The sequence below is a fragment of the Hippocampus zosterae genome, chromosome 7 (genome assembly GCF_025434085.1).
Source record: "Hippocampus zosterae strain Florida chromosome 7, ASM2543408v3, whole genome shotgun sequence".
Taxonomy (NCBI): Eukaryota; Metazoa; Chordata; class Actinopteri; order Syngnathiformes; family Syngnathidae; genus Hippocampus; species Hippocampus zosterae.
The window spans coordinates 13,204,815-13,224,627 of NC_067457.1; the positions used below are offsets into that span (position 1 = coordinate 13,204,815).

The 19,813-nt window shown below is 43.9% G+C and overlaps 3 protein-coding genes and 2 long non-coding RNA genes across 5 annotated transcripts; 3 read left to right on the top strand and 2 right to left on the bottom strand.

Annotated features, from left to right (window-relative positions):
• Positions 1–163: 163 nt before the first annotated feature.
• LOC127604268 (proteasome subunit beta type-3-like) lies at positions 164–1,362 on the top strand. The gene is given in 6 exon segments (XM_052071311.1): positions 164–186; positions 189–342; positions 423–530; positions 614–791; positions 976–1,075; positions 1,149–1,362. Coding segments are annotated over 6 exon segments (594 nt in total). The 5' UTR covers position 164; the 3' UTR covers positions 1,181–1,362.
• A 9,513-nt stretch (positions 1,363–10,875) lies between these two features.
• LOC127604967 (group XIIB secretory phospholipase A2-like protein) lies at positions 10,876–12,480 on the bottom strand. The gene is given in 3 exon segments (XM_052072409.1): positions 10,876–10,883; positions 10,969–11,134; positions 12,367–12,480. Coding segments are annotated over 3 exon segments (288 nt in total).
• Positions 12,481–13,111: 631 nt separating this feature from the next.
• Positions 13,112–14,172, top strand: LOC127604320 (uncharacterized). The gene is made up of 4 exons (XR_007963252.1): positions 13,112–13,431; positions 13,549–13,582; positions 13,671–13,805; positions 14,079–14,172. It is a non-coding gene; the product is annotated as an uncharacterized LOC127604320 (long non-coding RNA).
• Positions 14,173–14,326: 154 nt separating this feature from the next.
• LOC127604361 (uncharacterized) lies at positions 14,327–15,318 on the top strand. The gene is made up of 2 exons (XR_007963295.1): positions 14,327–14,814; positions 14,876–15,318. It is a non-coding gene; the product is annotated as an uncharacterized LOC127604361 (long non-coding RNA).
• An 89-nt stretch (positions 15,319–15,407) lies between these two features.
• LOC127604169 (uncharacterized) lies at positions 15,408–19,319 on the bottom strand. Its single transcript, XM_052071143.1, has 7 exons — positions 18,882–19,319; positions 18,192–18,482; positions 17,758–17,933; positions 17,573–17,678; positions 17,128–17,218; positions 16,635–17,044; positions 15,408–15,929 (listed from the first exon to the last, which is right to left on the bottom strand). Exons 1-7 carry the CDS (start codon positions 18,991–18,993, stop codon positions 15,529–15,531), a joined length of 1,587 nt encoding a protein of 528 aa, XP_051927103.1. The 5' UTR covers positions 18,994–19,319; the 3' UTR covers positions 15,408–15,528.
• Positions 19,320–19,813: the final 494 nt, after the last annotated feature.

Genomic DNA, 19,813 nt, shown 5'->3' on the forward strand with positions numbered 1-19,813 from the left:
AGTTGGTGTTCAAGTGACCAGAAAATGGTGTAATATTACATTTTAAAGAATTCTTGTCTCATATTGTTTCTGCATGACTTACATGTGATTCACAGCATTTTCAATGTTTGATACTGTACTGTAATTGTGGTATCTCACCTTCATCCTCCCCCATGCAGTCTATTATGTCTTACAATGGAGGGGCCGTCAGGCCATGAGGGGGAAGAATTGTGTGGCCATCGCATCCGACCGCAGATTTGGCATCCAGGCTCAGATGGTAACAACTGATTTTAAGAAGCTCTTCCCCAAGGGGGAGAGGCTTTACATCGGGCTGTCTGGGCTGGCCACTGATGTTCAGACAGTGTAAGTGTGTGTGATAGTTTGAGTTAATTCAACAGTGTCGTAATTTTTTTGTTTGTTTATATTTTTGATAATGCGTACAGATCCCAGAGGCTTAAATTCCGATTGAACCTTTATGAACTGAAGGAGGGTCGCCAGATCAAACCCAAAACTTTCATGAGCATGGTGTCGAACCTACTATATGAAAGGAGGTGTGTGTATTTTCTTGGCTACACTTTAGTCTCAAAAGATGGATACAGACAAGATGCAATCTAATGGTGTTTTTCTCTGATAGGTTCGGGCCTTACTACATCGAGCCTGTGATTGCCGGGCTCGATCCGAAGACCTTTGAGCCCTTCATCTGCTCCCTGGATTTGATCGGATGTCCCATGGTGACGGAGGACTTTGTCGTGAGTGGGACCTGCTCGGAGCAGATGTACGGCATGTGTGAATCTTTGTGGGAACCCGACCTGGTAAGTTATGTTTCAAAAAGAGGGGCTTTCCCACTTGGAATAGGTGAAAATCCATAATGTAGAGATCATTTTAAAAAAACGTAATCAAGAAACAGTCACATTGAAATCTTAAGATAAGTCGGGATGCAAACGACTTTGCAGGCGTTTGCTGTATAGTACATTAGAAATGTGTTTGGTCACACAGGAGCCCGAGGACCTGTTTGAGACCATTTCGCAGGCCATGCTGAATGCACTTGATCGGGACGCACTGTCAGGCATGGGCGTCGTCGTACATATTATATTATGTAAGTACAGTGACAGTATTTCGATAGGTTCGGAGCAATAAGATGTGCAGTGATTGACAGTCTTTTCTTCCAGTGAAAAAAACAAGATCACCAAAAGAAGCTTGAAGGCTAGGATGGATTAAAACCCCACCAATCTCAAATGTTTATTTGAAAACAATGCACATAGTTTTTTTCCTTCCCTTTATATTGTTAAATAAATTTGGTTACACAGTGTGACGTTTTGTAATTTTCTCAAGGTATCGGTAAATAAATATGAGGTATCTAGAGGTATATCTCAAGAACTACAATATTGCAGAAAACGGAATTGATTTACATTGGTTCAATTAAAAAATGTAAATTCATTATCGTCAGGAGTGCCCGATACATCGATCGGGGCGGACCAGTAGCCCGCAGACTGCAAATCAATCGCGGGAGCTGTAGGGTGAAATCGGAAAAAAAGGATGTGTCTGTGTGTTATACAGTATATTTTTGTGTTAGTGAACACTGCATCCTATCAATTTCACCCAAAAAAAGTTACGTCTCAACTAAGGCAGGCAGTGGTCACAAACTATTCAATGTACTTTATTTTTCAGTTTCGTTAGGGGCCATTATGGCTGTTCATAGCGTCTGCGCATGCATGTGTGTTATGCGTGTATTTGCAGTCACCGGTCGGTTAATCGTGGGAGCTTGGTTGCTTGAAAAGTAGATTTTCGGTCAAAAAAAGGTTGGGCACCCCTGATATAGGTTGTCGACACATTGTTTATTTATTTATATAACTAGTTTACAGCTGCAACCCAAAATTCACCAAATGAAGAAATGTGCTTCCTGTGCATGTTGCTATAAGTAGCAAGACAGTTGATGACAAACTGAAGCCAACCTTGATTTAAAAAGAAAATCCTTATTGTGTCTCTCTCTCTCTCGCGTATGATGGCAGCTTTGTGGTGTTAAATGTCCAGACGTTGCAGCCATTGGACAGTGGATTCATTAGGTGCTGCGATGTTCAAGTTGCCATCTGGTGGTCGATGAATGGGACAATAGTAGATGAGATGTTCTGCATTTTGGAGTTCTGGTCCACAGTCGCAGAATGGTAATTCGTCAAGACCCCATCGGAACATGTTGTCGTTGAAACGGCCAACCCTAGTTCTTAGGCGGTTGAGTCGTACCCAGACTTTCCAGGGTAGCGCTGAACCAGGTGGGGGTTCGGTGTTAGGTTGGACCATGAACTGGTTGGGTCTTGCAGTTTTATCCCAGCTACTTCTCCACGCTTCCAGGATGTTAAAGTTGGAATCATGAAGTTATGCAGCATGATGAGGTAAAGGGTGGCAAGATTTTAGCCTTTGGCGCTTTCCAGGTTGTACCTCAGCGATCAAGGTTAGGGCATGGTTTTTGTCTAGCACAGCATGCTGAGGAAGGCAGTGGGTAGCTTTTTTTTCTATGTAAGCTGGCTGGGGCAATGCCTGCCAATACTGGTAGGAACTCCGTGGGGGTGCGACGCAGACGTCCTGTGATTATCCCCATGGTGTTGTTGAGGGCAACATCGATCTTCTTTGAATGGGTACTTCGGCACCACACTGGTGTATATTCAGCTGTGCTGTAAGCAAGCGCAAGAGCTCTTGTACGGAGTGTATGAGTGCTTGCACCCCAGGACGAGCCAGCTAGGCGTCTCAGCAGATTGTTTCGAGCTGTTACTTTGGCACAAAGAGCATCTATCCATCCATCCATCATCTACCGCTTATCCAGGGCTGGGTCGCGGGGGCAACAGCTTTAGCAGGGAAGCCCAGACTTCCCTCTCCCTAGCTACTTCATCCAGCTCTCCCCGGGGGATCCTGAGTCGTTCCCAGACAAGCTGGGTGACATAGTCTCTCCAGCGTGTCCTGGTCTTCTATGTGCTGTTTATATATGTGAGCTGTTGGTTGAGCTTCACTCTTAGATACGTGGGGGATGGGTTATGTGGGAGTGGAATCCCATGCAGGTAGACAGAGAGTTGGTGCTTGGATTCCATGTTGTTTAGGTGGAAAGGTGTGGTGGTAGTCTTTGCCAAGCTCAATTTAAGTCTCCACATTCTCATGTATTCCAATATCAGTGCCATATCAGCAGTTAGTGATTTTTCCACCATGCGCCAGCTTTTGTGGGAGTAGCATAGTGCAAGACCGTCAGCATATCCATATTGATGAGACTTCGTTTTGGGCATATCGCTGATATAGATGTTAAAGAGCATAGGCGAGAGGCATGATCCCTGTGGTACTCCATTTCGCAAGCGGCGGGGTCGACTACATTGTCCGTTGCTGGTCTTTAGCACAAAGCTTCGGTTTGCCAGAATATTGCTCAGGAAGTGTACCATTTGCTTGTCCAGAATCATCTGGAGAAGCTTCAGTATCAGGCCTAGATGCCATACAGTGTCATATGCCGCAGTTAGGTCAACCAAGGTAACTCACGCCTTGTTTCCCTTCTCGAAGCTATCTTCAATATAACTGGTCAGCTTGATTATTTGCTGGGTGGTATAGTGTCCATGTCGGAAGCCAGGTTTTCTTTAGGCAGCCACTGAGTCAAGTCTATATGTATACGGGCTGTTCGGTCACGATATCACCGATGTCAGAGTTTGGTTTGCATTGCCGGCAGTAAGTCGGAATCGTTTCCAGTGGGGGTAGGACTGCCCCCACTCGTGAACAAGACGCCAAGATACTTGAACTCCTCCACTTGGGTCAAGATCTCCTACCTGACCCAGAGGGGGCGTTCCACCCTTTTCTGACTGAGGACCATGGTTTCAGATTTGGAAACCACCGTCATTACGCGCATGAAAAGAGACAAGGTGGGCATACAGCCATACACTAACATAATAAGCGTAACAAGAGTAAAATGGACACTGGCTCTGACACTCTCACTTTCCCTACTGTTAATTTTCCGTTTTGTATGACTGGGCAACAGTAAAGCAGCATACGCCACATTGAAGACACTGACAAAGACATGGCAACGCACAGCAACAATAATAGAAGACGGGGACGGTGCTCTGCTAACCGAAAAGACAGCAGTAACCAGAAGATGGACAGAGCACTGCCAGGAACTCTACAATTTCACAATAAAACCCAACCTTAACATAATTACAGACGCCACAAAGACTACCAGCGAAGATGCCAACGCGCCAATACTCCAGGCTGAAGTGGAGGAGGCAGTAAGGAGCCTGAAAATTGGCAAATCACCTGGCATCGACAACATTCCTGCAGAGCTTTGGAAACAAGGAGGGCATGAGACAATAAAAGTACTCACACACATCTGTCAAAATATCTGGGTAACCAAGCAATGGCCCATAACATGGACACAATCTCTCGTTATTCCCATCCCTAAGAAAGGGAACTCAAGGCAGTGTCAGAACTACAGGACCACCAGCCTGATCTGCCACGCAAGCAAGATGCTACTTCGGATCATCCTGAATAGACTTAAGAGCAAGGCAGAGGAAATCATTTCAGAAGAACAAGCAGGATTCCGACCAAAAAGGAGTACCACGGAGCAGATCTTTAACATCAGATTACTCATTGAGAAACACCTCCAGCATCAACATGACCTTTACCACAACTTCATCGACTCTAAAAAAAGCCTTTGACCGTGTGTGGCATGAGTGGCTGTGGCAGGTGCTCCGAAACGACAACTTTAACAATAATCTCATCCAGGTCATCCAATCACTCTACACAAACTCAAGTCGTGCAGTTCTCATTAACAACACTATGGGAGAACTTTTCAAAACATCGTTCGGTGTCCGCCAAGGATGTCTTCTGTCCCCTGTCCTATTCAATAGGGGTGTTCACACGGCAAGATTTGGTCCGGTGCTGCGCCGGGGCTGCCCCAGTTGAGCGTTCACACATGCAACTTAGCTCCGGCGTAGCCCCGGAAAAAGGCTTACACCGGACCAAATTTGATCCGCCTCAGGGAGGTGGTTTAAAAATTTGCTCCGGAGCAAATGCTCGTTTGCGAAGCAGCACCGATGTAAATTTGCACGTGTGAACGCAACTGGGTTAAATTTGCTCCAGAGCAAATGCTTGTGAAGAGTACGTATGGCGAGAATGCGTTGCTTTCGCGCTCAGTCGGACTTCCGTAATGTGTTTGTTTAATAACGACACAAGACTTGGCTGGTAACATCTTTCCTTTTGTAGGAGACTTGGCTGTCTCTGAATGGTTTGTTCCTTGTTTGTTTGTTCACAACCCCCCGGCCCCCATAAAATTTATTTTGTGATTTCCTCTCTTGATTTTCTGTTTGGTGCATTAATGTTTGCTTTTCTGAGTGTCATTGAAGTCATCGTTGATTTACGTTTTCTTGGGCGGTCACTCTCGAGCAGAAGGCATGGAGACTGAGAAGGAGAAGGGCGTGCCTGTCCAGTAGTCGCTTGAGTTGTGTATATACAGTACGTTTTAAAAAGAACCAACACGACAGCTCATTTGTTTTCTGTCGTTTTGCTCCGCTGCAGAAACTGCCGTGTGAACGCAAGTGGGGCTGCACCGACGCTGTGCCGGTGCTGTCACGCTCAGCGGCTTTGTCCGTGTGAACGCTCCACACAATTTGCTGTGGTGCAAAATATATCGCAACAAAATACATCGGTGCAGCGCCGGAGCAAATGTGTGCCGTGTGAACACCCCTATTGTCTTTCTGGAAAACATCATGGACGAGGCCCTTGAACAGTTCCACAAATCCACACCTCCATATCCATCGGAGGAAGACCCATCTGCAACCTCCGGTTCGCTGATGACATAGACCAGGGATCCCCAAACTATGGCCCACGGGCCGGATACGGCCCGCAGGCACATTTGACCCGGCTCCCTAACCCTCCTGTTGTCCTCGGGTCAAAATGACCCATCACTGTGTTAAAAACGCCCCAAAACTCCATACAAGTGCTCTTGCGCTTGCTTACAGCACAGCTGAATATACAACACCAGTGTGGTGCCGAAGTACCCATTCAAAGAAGATCGATGTTGCCCTCAACGACACCATGGGGATAATCACAGCGCACCCCCACGGAGTTCCTACCAGTATTGGCAGGCATTGGCAGAAGAGTTGCTCCTGAAGCGTTTAAGCAATTTCTTACTCTCAATTGTTTCAAATCGCAGTTGCGTATTTACACCTAACAACACACCATCATCTAATGAAGAGGCGAAGCAACCGTGGGAAGATAGCTGGGAATATGACAGAGTTACAGACAGAGCGAGTTCTTTACAGGTGGTTAAAAAAGTTGTGCCACCTTATTTTCAGGGTAAAGACATTGTGAGTACTGTGATTTGTCCTGACACTTTGCCTTGATTATGGTCTGACATTGACATAATTACAAAGAGAATTGGTTGGTTATGTGAATACGCAACTTGGGAATGAACAGGTCGATTTACACTGATGGGATATCTGTCAGGTGATCCGAGGAGCTGTCAAATGGGGCTTAGTAGCCCCATTTGACCAGCTGCGGCGTGATGTTTTTGTGACAATTGCACACATGTACGTAATTTGCACTCACATACACACACATAGTCAAACAAGTTCAGTGTGTGTTCAACAGACCCCACCCTTTAGGTTGGACACACCTATGTAGTAGCTTTCCCAATAAATGAGGAGGTGAAGGGGGAGATCGTTAGGGTTACGTGCCGAGAACTGAAACCGAACGCTTCTCCTCGTTCCCTCCTTGTACCAGAATCGAGTCTCCTGTCTCCTCCTTTTGGTTATTCCTGAGTTTCAAATTGGACCAACCTGACAGCAGCTCTCCAACAGCCAGCACTCCGGTGTGGGGGATGATTCAGATCGGCCTCTTTGCTGCGAGAGCATTCAGTGCAACGGTGAACCGTAGCTACCAGAGAATGGTGGAGAGAGCACAGCGCTCTCCACTAGCGAAGAGCACCCCAGGGACAGACCTTCACTGTCGGATGATGACAAGAACGACAAAGACAAACGAGACCATTCTTTAGGTTCCAGTAGTGGATACCAGTCTCCCCCGACAGAGGAGAAAACCAAGGAAGATGGAAAAGAAATGGTGCAGGTCGATGAGCGGTGCGAACAGCTCCAGAATATTCTCAATACTTTGGGCTTGAACTTGGAAATAGAAGACTTGAGTAAACTAACAGACCAGACTCAAGAGAGGCTCTATGGGAAAAAGAATCAAAGAGAGCCAGTGTAGCAGCAGAGTCAAGATTTCAGTACAAGTGGATCCTGCAAACCTGATATGAAATCCACTTCCTCCTCCTCATTGTCACCTTCCAGAAGCTGTAGTCACAGTCCCTCTTCCAGACAGCTCTCCGGCAGCAGGGAGTCTCAGGATCCGCACAAGAAATACGCATTGTTAGCATGTGGTGGCGCAAGAAAAAGCAAAGAGAAATTATCACTTTCAGCGACAAGCCAAGATGGCACACGAGCGCAGAAGACTGTTGGAAAAAACAAAGTTGCCAACATCTTGAACGAAATCCCTGTGGTTCGTTCTTATTGTGATCCTGATCCTGCTACTTCGTTTGCTTGCCCAGATTACAGTTTTCCCCATTTCTCTCACTACCATTCCTCCTAAAGCCATGACACCAATTCTTATTGGACAAGCACTCTGGATGCCAGTGTCACCCCATATTGTCCCAATCGTAATCCTGATTCAGCGGACACCTACGACTCCCACGACACTATTTCCTCAGGAAATCATTCAAGATGTTCCCCTCGAGAATCCAGACCTGTCAACAAGTAAGGTCAATTGGGCTCGGTTTCTCGTCCGAGGTATCTGCAGGTGGTCAAGAGGAAGCCGCAAATGTGGGGTGTTAAAAGGTTATTGAATGGGGAGCAAATCAAGACAAAACCAAAAGGCTAAAACTGATAGAGGAACAGGCGTGAGATGTGCAGATATTGAGGGCTCATCGAGAGACGAAAGCTTCAGGGAAGAAGGCAGGTTGGAAAGATAGCTCAAAGAAACAACGAACACCAACAGAGGAGGAAATTAAGGCAAACTGGAGAAAAAAGGTAACATTTTCTCAATATAGTTCACATATTGTATCAAAAGGCAAAATGACTACCGGTAATTTTGGAAAATCACTGCCAAAGGGCATAATAGTGAAAGAAATGGAAAAGACAGCGGCATGTCAGAACACCTCTAAGAAACAAGCACACAAATTCAAAACAACAACATAGGTTATTTTCTTTAAGCTTTAACTGTTCGGTAACTGGCCACTCCTAACTTCAGGGGAATTTTTTGGCCTTGAGTTCCCCTTCCTTGAGTTTTCTACAAAGCTTAAATAGCATTTTTCTGTCATATTTGTCCAATCAATTCACAAAACACAACTGGCACTGTTGATATGGAGCAGAAGAAACAGGGGAAGGAAAATCCCCCTATGAGGAAAAAAAAATCTCAGAACAGACTATTGGGAGGCCCATCTGCCTTTAACTCATTCACTCCCAAAGACGTTTTTAAACGTCTTTTCAGACGTGGTCTAGAATTGGCTGGTACTGAATGAGTGAAAGGGGTGTTCACACAGCAGCTTTTACTCTGGTGCTCTACGGGCTGCTCCTCGTAGAGCATTCACACGTACAAAGTTATACCGGTGTAACCCCTGAAAACATCTTAAACCGGAGCGAATTCAACACTACTCGGGAGGTGGTTAAAAAATTTACTCCGGAGTAAATGCTAGTTTGCGGGGCAGCATCGATATAAAATGGGACATGCGAACGCTACAGGGGTAGACTTGCTAGGCGTGAGAAGAGTTGATTACATACGGGTATTGCATAATTTGCATCCTGGGTATTTTGCACTTCTTTCCTTTCTCTCTCTCATCCTTTTACGGTGTCTGATAAACCACAGCGTTGATTTGTCTGGAGAAGTATAAACCATGGTTTTTCGATATGTCACAAACAAGGCGGGGAAAAGGGAGTACACGTTACGCATACACATGTTTTATTTCTGTATTATTGCTATTATAACTTATTATTATTGTATTGCACGGCCGCATAAACTGCCATGTGAATGCAAGTGGGGCTGCACCGGGGTTAACACGCGTCTCTTTAGTAAGCAGCTTTATACGTGTGAAGGCTCCACAAAATTTACACGGGTGTATGATATATCGCAACAAAATACATCGGTGCAGCACCGATGCAAATGTGTGCCGTGTGAACACCCCTCAAGTCCACATTGACTTTTATACAATCAATCTAAAAGATCTATTTCTCTTGATAAATATTTTTTAACCCATTCATTACAATCTCATTGAGATATTTATGCATTGCAGGAATTACTTCTATTAATGGTTTCTCTTGTCCACACGTTCTTTTATTTTATTTTGTGATAGTACTGATGGCATTTGTTGTGTGCATTAACAGGCAACATGATTGCAATCAGCCGCCATTTTTTTTTTTTTTAAGTTGGAAGCACTTAACCAGATGTCAAAGAACAATTCTCATGCCCAACCAAGTCCCTGTCCTGACACACAGGTAAGTAACAAATAGAATTGCTTCTTAAAGGGGAAAAGAAGTTATTCGAGCCTTGTACTCATATCAGTAATTGATTTTCAAAAATAATATGAAGTATGTAATTATCATATTATGAGTTATTGATCAAATTATATGTCAAGTATCTCTATTATTATTTTAAAACCTTTGTGAAAAAATTCAACAGCTGATGTACAGTGCCAAGGTCACAGTTCTATTGTATATTCCAGGACAATTACATTGAAGAGGTCAACGGGAAATCTTTTAGTTTGGATTTGAAATAGATTTTTGGGGCTGTGTCAGGCAAGTCCTGGAACTTGCCTGACACACTTCGTATGTCTATATTGACAGAAGAAGTGTATTTACAAGAAAGATAGAAATGTGATCTTCATCATGGCATGCGTGTGTACGTGTCACTCAAAATCACGCATTTAATGTGTTTTTTGTCTGCAGATGTGTGACGTTGGACTGTGAACCACGACAACAGTTGGATGAAATGGTCAAAATCTGGTTTTGAATGCAATGATCCCTGAACAGAAAAAACACATGTTTTATAGTTGACGGTAAATGCAGTTTTGTTTTGTTTTTTGCCACTCAGGACAGATTACAAATTGCATCATGAATTTGCTGAATCAGTGGTTCTCAATCCTTCAAGGGCCTCGACACACCAATCCGATGTCGGGAAGTCGGTGTGCAACGTCTGCTTGGTGTCGTGTGCAACGTCTGCTTGGTGTCGGCCGCACCGCCATAACGTTGGAGCTGTTGTCGGGGTGTTTTGTCATGGCATCAGGCTGTCCTGACAAATGATCACTCTGATTCACTGTTGGGTCACAAATCAGTGAACGGGACAAGCAAAAGTGATGTACACAACAAACAGCAAAGAAGTTCGGCGGATACTACAGTCCGTCACATTGACAAACATCGGATTGGTGTGTCCGCACCCATTTGTACACAAAACGTGTATACGAAATCATGAGTAATTATTTGAGCACGATGAGATTTATGATCGAGTTATTGAGAAAACTAAGGCGGAAACAAGCGGAAGACCGAATGTAAGATGCGCCGGTATCATACAAGTCAAAATTGTGACTACAGTTCAAATTTTATCGTAGGTCCAAAGCTGAAGAAGGACTTAGCTATATGCAAGAATTGTCTTACGAAAATAAGGTAAACTGGAAGCACGACAAATAGTAGGACCCATCATGCTGTCTAGTAGGCACTGTGATGTCATTTTCAGTTGACAGCAATTGGCAAAATGGCCATCCCCTGAAATGGATAAAAATAGGTGAGTTTTGCTGCCTAACACAAACATTATGAATCAGAATACCGCGTTTTGACTTATGAGGCTGTATCGAACATATTGTAAAGAAGGTTTTAGGGTTGACTTCCCTGTGAAGGCAGGTCAGTTTCCTACAATGTACAAGAGTGGACCTGTAACATTCAGCAAGGTGAGAATTATGAACATGAGGAAATGGGATGGAAAGAGGATACCAACCTTCAACTTTGGACACGAAACCAAGGCTCTTCCTGAGATCGGTGCAGATGCTGTGGAGGCACCAGCGAAACTAGGAGTCACAGCGGTACTTGTTTGAGCCACAGGTGTCATAACACATGTCTAGCTGATTGCAACACTTGCTCATGGCGGGGATCCCCATATCCATCTAGGGCACAGCAAATGGTCGCTGTTATCACATTTGGCGCCATTGTTGGCACCCGTAGGCAAGAGCATTGCTTGTTGTTGTTTTTGCCTTTTGTTTTGTCATTTGATGTTTGTTGTCCTTTGTGTGGACAGTTTTCCGCATTTTGCCGCGACATTCGGCGAATGAGAAGAATCTGTTTGGGTGGCTGCACCTTCTCGGCAGCACACATGTACCAGCACTGATTTGGTTTTCGGCGAAGCGTATGCCGGTGCTATTTGACTGTCGCCGTTCAACAGCCGGTGCGCTTTGTGTTTTTTGCACCTGTAATGGGCAGCATTTTTTACAGCCCTGTAAACTGTTGGACAGTTTGCGTTGGTGCAGCTAGATGGATGGCCGATGGAGCCGAGAGAGGAGCATTGGAACAGAGAGTCACTCCTTGGAATTGGAGGGATTTACATGGGGATGGGACAAGTGAATCAAACCAATCTCTTCTTTTTCGTCAATGTACACTACAGCTTCGTGTTTATTTTCAATCTTAGCTTGCAGTTGACGTGTGCACACTTTTAGCAGGATGTCTCTGACGCACTGGTAAAAGGACACTTTGATTCTCTCCTCTTTCATCAAGCAATTGTTCAAACAACAAACCGTATGCAGGAATAGTGGTTATGATTGCATTACTGTCCATTACGTTATTGTATTGTATTGGATAAACTTTATTTTCAAATGTACTGTATGCGTAACATACAGCACCGTTATGTGCTGTGATATATTATTTTGTTATTTTATGTTAACTGTTCTGTAAAGGGCTTTGTTACAGCTGCAGCTTGTAACACTCTAGTTACAAAGTCAACGTCTTGGAAACCTGTGACTTGTTGGTGTTTTGTAAAAACAAAACACACCCAAAAAAGATATTAATATTTGATTGTGTAATATTAATTCATATTGAAAATGAAAACAATATGGGCTGCAGGATCTGGTCCAACTAAATTTCTCTGTTGCAAAGTCAACAGTGCAGTTGATTATTATAATACACAGATGTGACTTCATAGTAATACATCAAAGTTTCATGAAAAAATATTAATGTTCCACTAAGAAACAGCGACAGCCTTGTTTCCAATTTTGATCTTTGGAACCAATGTTGAATAAAGCATAAGATGAAAAACAGGGTTTGACAACAAAGTTGTTGCCGTTTTTTAAAATTCTTTTGTATAAATATTTTGCATTAATTGCCATAAATGTTGTGAAGCACATACCCCTTCTGGAACAGGAAGCCCAAAGAAGTACGAGCTGCACCCATCAGGCTCAGGCATCTGGTACCCAGGACGTGGAAGTGGAGCATTACCTGAGAAAGGTGAAGAACACGACATGTATACAAATTAGAGCTGTCAAACGATTAAAATATTTAATCTAATTAAAAACACAACTGTCATAATTAACTCAAATGAACAAAAAATTAATCGTGATTACTCACGCATTTTTTTATGTATTTATTTTTTATTGTTTCTGAATTTCCTTTTACATTTTTTGTCCTATTTTTCTTAATGCTCTTATCAACATGGAATCATGAATTAATTTTCTACGTGCAAAATGCAAATATTTACTGAAATAAAAATTTCGATTTTCAATTTTACATGAACATTTTTCACTTGGAGCAGTTATTCACACATAATCTCTCACACAATATTACTGTCCATCAACAACAGTGAAAAAATATTTTGTCACACAACAGCTGCTTTAACAGCTCTTTTTATGGACTCAAAACAGAGCAATATAACATTATAAAGTGCACATCTAAGATAAACTAGAACTCAGCCTATAGTGGATTTAAGCCATGGTTGCATATTTCGTTTTTTCTCAAGTTTGCTTTGAACACAGCAGTCAGGCTATGTAGATTCTGTTGATCCTCTTTGCGCGCAAGTCTCTACGGTTTTGTGTAGACATCATTTCGGATGACTACTCTTGGTTAGATGACAACACGGGAGACGTTTTATTTTCAGTATGGTCGCTAACCACTGCACCGCTGAACTCTCTACTTGCCTCAGTGTAGTAGGCGGCCAACAGGCTGATGCTGCTGAGCTCGACGGAGTGGGGGGCGTATGATGTCGTGTGACCAAACACTAATTACTGGTGACTAATGGCTCCACCTACAGGCCAAACAGTGTCAATGTACAAGATTTGTCCTACTTGGAAACCATTATCATCTGTTCCTGTCAATCAAAGTGCGAACAGGCGGGGTGTGTTTCGCCGGTGAAGAACAGTCGTCACCGGCAACAAGTGTACTTACCGTGGACGCACAACTGAAGGCTTTTTTACACAAGGTATGTTCCTCTCTCTTGATTTTTAAGACAATATAACTGAAACTAATACAGTGGTCTATTTTAAGACACATGTGCTCAAAGCAGTACACAAATTATACCAAGTGTTCTCATTTGCAGGTTAGGCTAAAAGTTCACAAGCAAGCAAAAATAAGTAAGACTTGACTCCACTTGAACCCATCCACTGTTTGAGATCACATGCTGCTTTTAAACTAATTTAATTTGAATGGCGTCTTGTTCAGTGTCCTATGACAGGATTTTGTCCATGCAAAATCTGAACGAGGTTTCAAATCCATGGAAGGGATTCACCATGAATCGCTGCTTGGCGTTGGCGCTGATCGTGCTGCTTGTGGAGGCAGGGGTCCATCAATTTCACAGTGAGTTAAAAAAAAAATAATGATAAATAATTTCAAAATGCTCTGATGTGGTTGTGCAAGGCTGGTTTTCACCATTTGAGCTGCATTTGCATAACCCCAAATGTTCAAATGTTCTAGTAGGCTTTTCCTGACATTTTGTAGACACGTTTTACAGTATAAACCATAGTCCGCAAATAGTTGCATTTTATCACAGAAAACAAGACATTTGAACAGGTCAAGGGTGTATAGACTATCTCCACTTTACATATTTTTCTTGAACATTGTGTCCCATAGATGCCGTTGACATATTTGTCGAAGAGACTGGGATAAATTATTTCATTGGAAGTATTCAAGATGGTTCAATAACTCAGGTATTTATTGTCTGCTTATTAACCATGCCAGATTTGACCGCCAAGAGAGTGGTAGAATTTGGCCAAAGTATTCCAGAAGAACATGCCGTCAGCTCAAACGGAATTGATATGACAATCATAGAACTAGGAATTGAATTTACATCGTTTCTATGTGTCTTCCTTGCCCAGATCTCCTTGTGGGACAAGTTCACATCGTGGTGGGGATCTGAAGAACTTGGAGCGATAAGGAAACGGAAAAAGCCCATAGGCAGTAAAACGGCCTAAAAACCTAAAACCGCGAAAATATGCTGGGACTGATGCTTTTTGATTAGAAAGTTTAAAAAAGGCACGGTGTACTTTGTAGTTAATAGGTAGATGCAAGCCTTCCATTTTAGTTACTACAAATTGAGATTATACCTTTGTATAATTACAAGCAAAATAGGACATCTCGTGCCAGTGAAACAATACTGCAGCATCGTAAGACTACGCGTGGATTCAAACATGTTATACTTATACACAATACAGTAATTAATATACTGGGTGTCCCAAAAGTCAATTTGCGCTTCCTTTTTTCTATTTCATTTCAAGGGACATTCGGACAAATGAATGATGTGCTGTCGAGTGGAAGTTGTCTCACGTCGACGGCCTCACATTTGGCCAAATGAAACCTTAAACCACGGGTGTCTAACTTATTTTTATACAATACAATACATGCCGATTTATATAGCGCTTTCACAACAGCGGCAGCTGTAATTTTTGTCGCGGGCCACAATGTAGTTACCGTTTCCCTTGGAGTACCGTTATGAATTTTAGGAAACAATATAAATGTTTAATCACCTCCACATATTACATACACAGTGCACAACAAATTGATGGATAACTAGTTTTAAAATCAGAAGTAAAAAAAAAAAATGACTCTTATTGTGGCTTATGTATGACAATTTGAAATTTTTGTTCAGACTTTAGCAAGCATCATGGAAGTTGACATGCTCGGTTTGCTTTTGCGGGCCACGTAAAATGATGTGGCGGGCCAGATCTGGCCCTCGGGCCTTGAGTTAGACAGTGTATTAAACAAAACAGGGAAAAAAGGAAGTGTCATGATTTTTGTGACACTACTTATATTTCAATATCGTTGCTGTGCCAACAAAAATCACTTATCACCGTATTTTGATCTGAAACGCAAATGAATTTTTTTGGTGTGGTTTTCGTTTTATTATTATAGAAACAAACAGCATATTAGAGATATATTGGTTGGACAGCTACTTCGTCTTCCTATATGTGCCAGAGTGTCAAATTTGTGAATAAATAAGTGTCAATAAAAGAATTCGCTCAGAGAACGGTGTTTGTGGTCACTAAGTCAAGTGCACACCAGTATGTGTCTATTAGCTTTAGCATTAGCGACAACCACACTCCTTTGCGACCATATCTGGGTGCGTGAAGAAAAGCGTGCCATGTTCGTTCAAGTCCACCACCTCCAGGGACTCGTAAGCGAAAGGCACGCAGCACGGCGACCGCTCGTGGACGTTGCCGCTCTCAATGTGCGCGTTGAGCAACACGGCGTGGTTTACGGTCTTCTCCAGCGGGAAAGCGCACTGGCCGTGGCAGTTGTTGATGTTGGCCGTGTTGGGACCCACCACGAAACGCTCCAGGGAGACCGTGAGGCTCCTCAGGCGGCACGTGGCTTCCCTGGCCGTGGGTCTGGGTTCCGCACGGGTGGCCCGCAGTTGCGGCAACATCTCGCGACCCACCGTCTTCATGGCCTTCAACAGGAGGAACGCGCAGTACTGGCTTTCACCTTAAGGGGGCGGAAAAAGCCATCAGTCCCAACTGTGTCTTTCTGAAACTTTGTTTCAGGGAAAAATGTTGCAATGACAATATTATGCTACCTTAAAACTTGGCCATTAGTTATCAACTAAATAGAGAACGTGCTTAATTAATTGCAATGAATGTAACCATGTTGGAACATTAATCTAAATCAAGCGCAACGCGCAGTCCTTTCTACAATAATGTTGGTAAAACAACCACAGAGAAGCTAACTAACATTTATTTACTTTGGTTAAATTTAAGGAAAACAAATGGCGCTCATGAAAATTTTGCTCGGTTACGCTTTCCCCTAAGTGAGGTCACCTGTGACACTGAACACTCTCAAGCAAAACCAACATTATTCATTTTGATGAACACATTTGTCACGTTCTTCCCACACCCGACTGTTCCACATTCTTAACACTTAGTCTTTTTCTTTTCTTCTTCATTGCAGAACCTAAATGGCCCACAATTCCTCTCGGAAGGTCGTTTGTGTCGAAAAAAGTCTAAGGGCTGAGACAATCAATTTATGTAACATTGATTTATAATTGTGTACATGCTAGATGCATAGTGTTGATCGCATATTCATAGAGATTATTCCCATTTAAACCATATCCGACGAAATAGTACCAATATGGTGCCCATTCCTTATCATCATCATCAAGGGACCTACACGAATACTTTTTGTGCACATTACCTTTTGCCGGGTCCACCATGGGAAAGTCGCAAAGCTCCCAGAGCCTCTGGAGCCTCTTGATGCTCCTCTGGCCGTTATCCTTGTCTCGTAAAACCTCCCTGATCTGCAAAAGGGTTTGCTCCAAACCGTGCCTGAGCTCATCCAGCAGGCCGGGAGGCATGGCCAGCTCTCCCCAGTGGACGTGATACGTGGGGCCCGTGAAGGAGAAGACGGTCTGGGCTGACGAGTTGATGAGTTCCGCCAACACGGACTCACTGGAGGAGAGATCCAGGCTGATGGGGGGCGGAGCGTGCAGAGACTCCCGCCTCAGTGGAGGAGCGTGCGGACTCTTGTGAGGAAGGGAATCACTCAGGAAGCGGCGCAGCTCACACAAGAAGGAGCTTGGCTGTGATAAGCCGGAAACTTTGGTGCTATTGAGAAATGGAATTGACACTTCAGAATTTAAAAAATGTGGGTTTGCGTTGAAAGGGGAAAAACAAGATGCAGGACAAACCTGATATCCTCTTCAAGAGAGAAAAGAAGAACTGGAGTCACGTTGCTTCTTCTTATATTTCCATCCGTAAGGAGTTCTTTCATCCTTTTCTCTATGACAAATACATTTGGATGAGCATGTACACAGGGAAAAAAATACTACTACATTATCATTTTTACTTATGATATTTAAAATTGCACTCATAACATGACTCACAAGTTTACTTTGTTCCATGATCACATTCTTAACTTAAAACATTCCTATTGTATCTTAAAGTGAAAAATGCTATTTCTGATGAAATTGCTTTTGAAAGCTAGAATACTAAATGAAAAAAATGGGAATCACGTGGAATGACATTGAATGAAACTTATGTATAATGTGGAATCAAACAGATTGACTTTGTATCCCAATTCGGACCGAACAGTATGAATGTACTAACAAAATAATGAAGAAAGAAAATACATACTCATATTAGGGGATTTGGAGTCAATGGAGAGCATCCATCTTTGGTGTTCCATGGATGTTTGTCCTGTCAGTAGAACATATTGCGTTCCTTCTGACATGCACACAACCTCCACAAAAAACAAAAACAAACAAATGAAACATGGTGGACATATCACAGTGAATTGACCCAATTGCGATGGAGTCTACCTGTGTGTTGGGTAGCAGAGACTGACTGGTGAAGGTGATCTGGTCCGAGTCGTCTCCACTGAAGGGACTTTCCAATGCCAAGAGCAGAACAAACTTGTGTTGGAGCAAAGGGGATTGTGGAATGTGAAAGTCGAGAATCAGTGCTTCCCGATCATCCTCCTCCTCCACTAAAATCACTGAGGAGAGTAAACGGTGCCAACGGTTCACTTATTTTTTCACTTGTATTACAGTGAATATCATTGAAATGCTAATTAAAACAGTTGAGACCCAGTTGCAGTCATGAGGAAGTGTCATAACAATCACCAATGGGCCCCAGAATTTATTGCAGCCATAAAACTTGCAAAATTCCCCAAATGGACTTGCCCCTCTCTTCATTTCAGTGGAGAAGATGAGAAAGATTTTATGTTGGCTTCAGCTTGTTGTGACATCGTTACCTTCAGTGGGATGCAGGAGCTCCACTGTACTGCCAAGGTTCCTCTTTGCATCCTTCGCCAGACCCATCAAGACCGCTAGACTCCTAGAAGCCGCGCACATTCCGAATAAGGAGGCGCCGCCTGGCGTCAGCTGGCCGTCGTCCTCGAGAGCCTCTCGCATGGCGGCCAGCACGTCTTCCAGGAAGCACGCTGTGCTCTTCGGAGGCACAAGGGAGGCCACCGTGGAGCGTGTTGGCACCAGTGTGAGGCTCCTTTCTCCTGCCTCTTTGATGGACGCCGGCCTCTTCGTGGCTATAAATACAAACAGCGCACCAAAAGAAGAAACCCTTTCAAGGCAACTGGAATGGAATTTGATGACAAAGCATCACAGACGTGGAGAGTAGAGTAGTAGTAGCACCGTTCCTGCCTGGGCTGATGCTCATTGAAAAACAATCGTGGACTGGAACAAAGATTTTTACTTTTTGCTGCCCATTGAAAATGTTGTATCAACAGGGTGGGGTGGAATGATTGATATTGATATGCAATGCCGTCTGCAATACAGTACAATGATGGACAATCACGTGACCCATGTCCACACCCTTGAGTGTCTCATTTTTTAATATCACAAAAACCTTAACAGGGGTGTGCAGACTTTCCCTAGCCAATCAAGATAGTGCGGTTGTACCTAATAAAGTCTCCCATGAGTCTCACCTGTCACGGTGGCTCCCGGCTGCAACCCAGGAGAGTCGGGCAGGACGACGCAGCAGCAACAGCCCATCAAGCAGACCATCATCAGACCACGGTGGAAGACGCACAGCGACATGCTGTCATGCACAAAGAACACTCTGCCGTCTGCACGTGCATGCAAGCGTTTTTAAGAGGTGAGGCATCGACAGGATGGGTGTTCTTTCTCACAAACCTTCTGGCCTCGCCAAAATAGGAAGACCCCGAGTCCTTGATGCACTTGGAATCCAGTAAGGCTGGGGGCGGAGGTCATATAAAAAGGATAGTCAAGGAATGACGCATATCAAATGGCCTGACATATTTTTTATTTTTTTTGTCAAAGTGCCTTCGGCTGGCATTGCGAATGTCACGTGAATGAATCCACAAAACAGGCGAGCTGCGACGTTTGCACTTGATGTCAATTTCAATCGCCAGCAGTGGGCGGTAAAATCTCCTAATGGCTGCGCCCTTCATGGCCTTTCATGTCCTAGCATAGATAGACCGTGGCATGCCATTTTGAGCACAGGTATGCACAGACTTTCCCTTGCGCTGAGGTCCCGACTTCCGAGGAGACTCGTTGGGTGGTCTTCTCTCGACATCGCCACGTTTCTTCGCCACGTAGCTCCTTTTGAAATTAGAAGAATGCTGCGGGTGACAGTGATGTGTCGGCCCGGAGCCAGACCCCACCCACGCTTTCTCCTGGAGACCAGGGGCGCGCCGAGGCGTTCCGCCTCTTCCCGGGCGTCAGCTGAAGGATCCGGTGGGCCGACATAAAAGAAGCGAAGAGAGGTTTCTTAGTTGAGCCGCAGATCAGGGGACACACCAGAAGTTTCTAAGAGCTTGAAGCCGAGATCGTTCGAAGTCCAAAAACAAACTAAGTCAGAGGCCGAGGTGCAGACTCGTCACAAACGAGTTTATTC

Coding starts and splice junctions, on each gene's coding strand:
- LOC127604169 (XM_052071143.1), bottom strand. CDS start 18,993: ATGTCGCTGTGCGTCTTCCACCGTGGTCTGATGATGGTCTGCTTGATG. Junction 18,483..18,881: donor GCCGGGAGCCACCGTGACAG/GTGAGACTCATG, acceptor TTGTATTTATAG/CCACGAAGAGGCCGGCGTCC. Junction 15,930..16,634: donor CATGGTGGACCCGGCAAAAG/GTAATGTGCACA, acceptor CGCCCCCTTAAG/GTGAAAGCCAGTACTGCGCG.